A 4,724-nucleotide genomic window follows, 5' to 3' on the forward strand; every position below is an offset into this window, starting at 1 on the left:
TTATTACCCTTTAATAAAAGTGCTATGTAGCTGAGGTTATAGTAAGGTGAGAAAAGTTTTATTAACTTGTCTGTCCAAGCATGGAAATATCAGCATGGTGGTAAAAATACAACAGAAATAAACTAGCTACTCCTTCATAGCAGAAAACCACTTTCCCTCCTTGACCATAAGCTGAATTACCTTCCTTGGTTAATATATAAATCAGTTATTATTCCATCGCTCTATCTGATATAATAGGCACAAGATAACATTGACTTAACTACTTAATGCATCTGAAGCCAAGAAAATGTGAAAATCATTCCAGGGTCATATCTCTGGGATCTAAGCCATGTTTTGCTTGTATAATTTTTATGTATTCTTCATATGGTTTACCCTGGGGGGCCGTACCTTTAACTCTCCAGTTAGTTTCAGATAAGGGTCAGACTCATTTAGTAATGCACATTTTAGATACCACAATGCAAGAGGCTAATATTGAATTCACTGGGATACAAAAAAATTTGACAGATACTCTGTCATTTTGTGTCATTATTTGTGACATTAATAATTTAAGAACCTGTATGTGATAGATAACAAGTAAAGAACTCAATGAGGCCATGTTCTAGGTTAGGTGGCAAAGTAAAGAAACAATTTCACCCAACAATTTGATCATAACCATTGGTGCCTTGCCCTGCAATGTGTGCTTGTCATGTTAAGATTTAACTTTCCGTTACAGGAACAGATTTGCTTTTCTCTAGCCCATTCAGGTCCCTATACCAGCAGGTACAGTTGGGTTAGTTTATGGTATAAACAGTCTTGGATTCTTAGTACCGAGGAGTATAATGCAGTTACATTGTTTAGTACATCAAATGTTTGAATGAAGTGACAGCATACACAAACAATTCTCTTTTTATCTTTTTTTTATTAAAAAATAACCCAAGTTTTGCCCACACAGTGAAGTCAGCTGTAATTCATGAACTGACACATTTGTAAAAAGTCATGGAAGTCACATATGCATCCCAACACATTAGCCCCATCGAGCAGAAACATTCCCCGTAGTAAACATGTATACACAATTAGTGGTTAAGCTAGAATATAGATGAAGTACTGTATGGCAGTAACATTGAACATTCTTGATGCTATCCATGTGTATGTGCATTTGTGGAAACTATAACATTTCTATCAATGCACCAGGCAAATTTGAAGCAATAAAAGGCAGTGTGTAGTAATAAAATAATATAATGGCAGTATTCATAGGTTTCATAGGCTTCAGACCTCTATCTGTTAAATTAGGTTTGCAATGAGACATAAGTGGACTTATCATTTTATACAAAAGATTTGCTATTTACAGAACATCTTCTTATAAAAATGCAATAAGCCACAAAATTATCCTACAAGATACAGTGGTTCCGTCTAGTTGGTGCACATTTTCTTGTACCTACAGTATAATACATTATCAATAGCATCTTATACTTCTGTGCCTTCTCTGGAGTAGAGGCTGCTATTTGCACTGATACTGTTATAGAAATGGGTATTGAACTGATTTAGTACTGAACTCCCATAGCCAAAGGGATTTGATGGCAAAGAGCTTGACCAGTCTGACCCTCCGTGGTTGGCTAAGTTGGAAAGTGGAGAATAGGAGTTAAAACCAGTCATGTTCTGTCCCATTTTGTCAGATGTTTCATTATTGAGTCCGATTGGCCTACTTACTGCGTTAGCACTATTGACATAAGCAGACATGCTAGAAAGAAAGTTGTTAAGGCATGGAGTTACAGCGGGCGGAGATAGTCTTTTCTGAGATGATTCATCAGCTCCTGGTGAGGAGCTCTCCAACATGTCTTGATGTTCACCACTCTTTGGGCTGCTAGACAATGGACTGCCTTCGGATTTTTCAGAAGATAACTGACCATTGTTGTCAGACTTTCTCTTTCTCTTTCTGCGGAAGTTTCCATTGTCAAACATCTTTTCGCAATTTGGATCTAAGGTCCAGTAATTTCCTTTCCCTAGAAAGACAGAATAGCCTGTTTAGTATTCATATATTTTATATGGACAAGGTCACCTTATAGTTGTCGCTGCTTGAAATGCTATTAAAATTCTGAAGATACAGCTACAAAAGGGTATATTAATAAAAGTATGAGTGTGAGTTAAAAAAAAAGAAAAGCAATAAAAGTAAAAAAAAGAAGCACTGTATATTCAATGAAAGTATAACAGTAGTCAGTGAGGCTAAAAAGTACACAGTGCATCAATCTACTCAAGAGACCTCATATTTCTCATTCCTTTCTGTGAAACACTTTGCATTTTGATGAATGAGATGTAAGCAGCGGTAACTTCCTATCATAGAACATATCTCATTTTCTTAAGTAAAGATACACAATGCTTTTTCTCTAAGGGTAAGAAAAAAAATGAAAGAAAATCTCATTTACCTGGATCATCTTCGTCCCGTGGAACTTTTTTGAAGCAATCATTGAGAGACAGGTTGTGCCGAATTGAATTTTGCCATCCAGCCTTGCTCTTGTTGTAGAATGGAAAGTTGTCAGCAACATATTGGTATATCTGGCTGAGTGTGAGTCTTTTGTCTGGAGCCCCATGAATTGCCATGGCTATCAGTGCAGAATAGGAGTAAGGAGGTCTTACCAGCTTCATGAGTTCTTCTTGAGATGGAATTGGAAGCCAACCCAATTCAGAACCTCCTAAGCCATGCATGTTAGGCAAGAGCTGCCTTTGCATCCCATATGACTGAGGCATGAAGGGGCTGGTGTTAGATCCTGGAAGGTATGGAGGTGGTGTGATGGATGGTCCATTCAGCCACAAGTAAGGATTCGGTGTTGTGCTGTAATCTCCAGTCTCAAAGTTTGAAGGTCGCTGAGGACTAGGCATTGTCTGTGGGTGGAAGATGCTATCACAGTAGATATTCATCTCTGGAGGTTCTTGTCCAATATTTGGAAACTGTGGCCCACAGCGTGGGGGAGAATGTGTCTGGTGATCAAAAGCACTCATGGTAGAAAGTTAGAAGACTAAGGAGCTAAATGCACCTGTGCTTGCTACTGTCTTGTAACAGGTGTATCACCTGTGCCCTTCCTCAGCACTACTTATACACCTGTCAGGAGCCTGCTTTCTGAAGATGCTCCGCCCAGCTTTCACTGACTGGCTGGAGATGAAGTGATATCCCTTTTTGGAATGCTGGCAGCCTATAAGCCCATTTGAAATTTATGAGTGTTTATCTTTTAAATGAATGGAAGATTTTTTTCCTTCTTCTCTCACAAAATATTACTATATTTCATAGTAAAGCTAAAACAGGTAAATGTCCTGACATACAGAATTGGTATCTGTCTGAATGATAGCAATACTGCAAAAAAAAAAAAGAACTAAATGCACTGCTATCTTCATGACTTAACCAGTAAAACTTTATAGATATATACAAAAGAAGTCTGGATTGCAAAACATATGGGACAAAGGCTTTCTCTTATGAAACAACCACTGCTTAGCACTTGATACATTGAATGCCACACCTGCATGCACCATGACAAACCTGAGCAGTGGTTTCATCAATGTCACACAAGCCATCTATGAAATGAGAAGCATTCAGCAGAGTAACTTACTGCAGGACATTTACTTCTCTTTATGGGCTTTGGATTTTGCTCCACGTTTAATGAGCAAATAAAAAAGATAAGCATCAAAATCATCTTTACCCTTCATAACATTTAGCTTCCTGTATACACTGTTTGCACAAACAAAAGCTACAGTTTTTGTCCAGATCTGCATTTTTTTTAAATTCTAAAAATTTTAAGAGCTTTATTTGTACAAGTTCACACTGGGACACATTTATTAATGGCTTTGCATCTGTTTTTTGTCGGGTCTTTTCTTTTACGCATGTTCCGACAGATTTACATACACTCGTTTTTGAATCCCAACACTTTTCCTGCACTACTTGTTTCCCAACACTTTTTTGCCGCAATTTTTTTCTGCATAATTAGATTAAAAAGCAGCAAGTCTTCCAACTTCTAAACCCCTTCTTGAATGTGGAGGGTCATTTCAGAAGCCCATTTTTTCTTTTTGCGCAGCGCCAAATACATTTTAGCCATATTCCACAATAGCAAATCACGGGTAAAACTGTGATAGGGTGAAATCATGTGTCGGGAAAGTGACCTTGTGCCACACATTAATACAGTAAATGTGCCCCACTAGCTGATGCTATGCACTAGTCCATGCACTTTATGAGAGAATAGACTTGTTACTGGAGCCTACAACTGAACTGACAGCTACTTACACCATCATTCTAAACTATGCAGGTGTATGGACCAGCAGAGCTTGAGGGTGATTCCACTGCCTCAGATACTGGTTATACAGAGAATACAATTCTGAAAAAAAACATGTAAATATAAACTGTTTGAAGTGTATGAACTGCTTATTATATGACATAGATATGAAAACAATATTTCTGTAAGAGATGAGAGACAGATGCCCACTGAGATAGGTACTGCGCTTGATGCATTTTATCACATCCTACTAAACCTTTATACATAAGTCATGGTACAAATATCTGCCAGGCACCTTTCTCACCGTTGTAGCCTGACTAATTGATGTGGCTTTAATGCTTTATACAATATTTTAATAGACATCAGTATTTCATGATTTGAGTTGAGTTGTGCCAGACATCCAAAATATCCAAATAAAAATAATATAAAGACAGATCCAATAAATATATATATATATATATATATATATATATATATATATATATATACAGA

At 37.2% G+C, this 4,724-nt stretch overlaps 1 protein-coding gene across 1 annotated transcript; it reads right to left on the minus strand.

Moving 5' to 3' along the window:
- Positions 1-878: 878 nt before the first annotated feature.
- FOXI1 (forkhead box I1) lies at positions 879-3,072 on the minus strand. Its single transcript, XM_072150639.1, has 2 exons — positions 2,400-3,072; positions 879-1,979 (listed from the first exon to the last, which is right to left on the minus strand). The coding sequence occupies exons 1-2, from the start codon at positions 2,971-2,973 to the stop codon at positions 1,444-1,446; spliced, it is 1,110 nt and encodes a 369-aa protein (XP_072006740.1). The 5' UTR covers positions 2,974-3,072; the 3' UTR covers positions 879-1,443.
- Positions 3,073-4,724: the final 1,652 nt, after the last annotated feature.

The sequence above is a fragment of the Engystomops pustulosus genome, chromosome 4 (genome assembly GCF_040894005.1).
Source record: "Engystomops pustulosus chromosome 4, aEngPut4.maternal, whole genome shotgun sequence".
Classification (NCBI taxonomy): Eukaryota; Metazoa; Chordata; class Amphibia; order Anura; family Leptodactylidae; genus Engystomops; species Engystomops pustulosus.

What these genes read in the sequence shown, in the direction of transcription:
- FOXI1 (XM_072150639.1), bottom strand. Translation starts at nt 2,973, where the DNA reads ATGAGTGCTTTTGATCACCAGACACATTCTCCCCCACGCTGTGGGCCA. An exon ending in ACGGGACGAAGATGATCCAG is followed by an intron (nt 1,980 to 2,399) that starts GTAAATGAGATT and finishes CTGTCTTTCTAG; the next exon opens with GGAAAGGAAATTACTGGACC.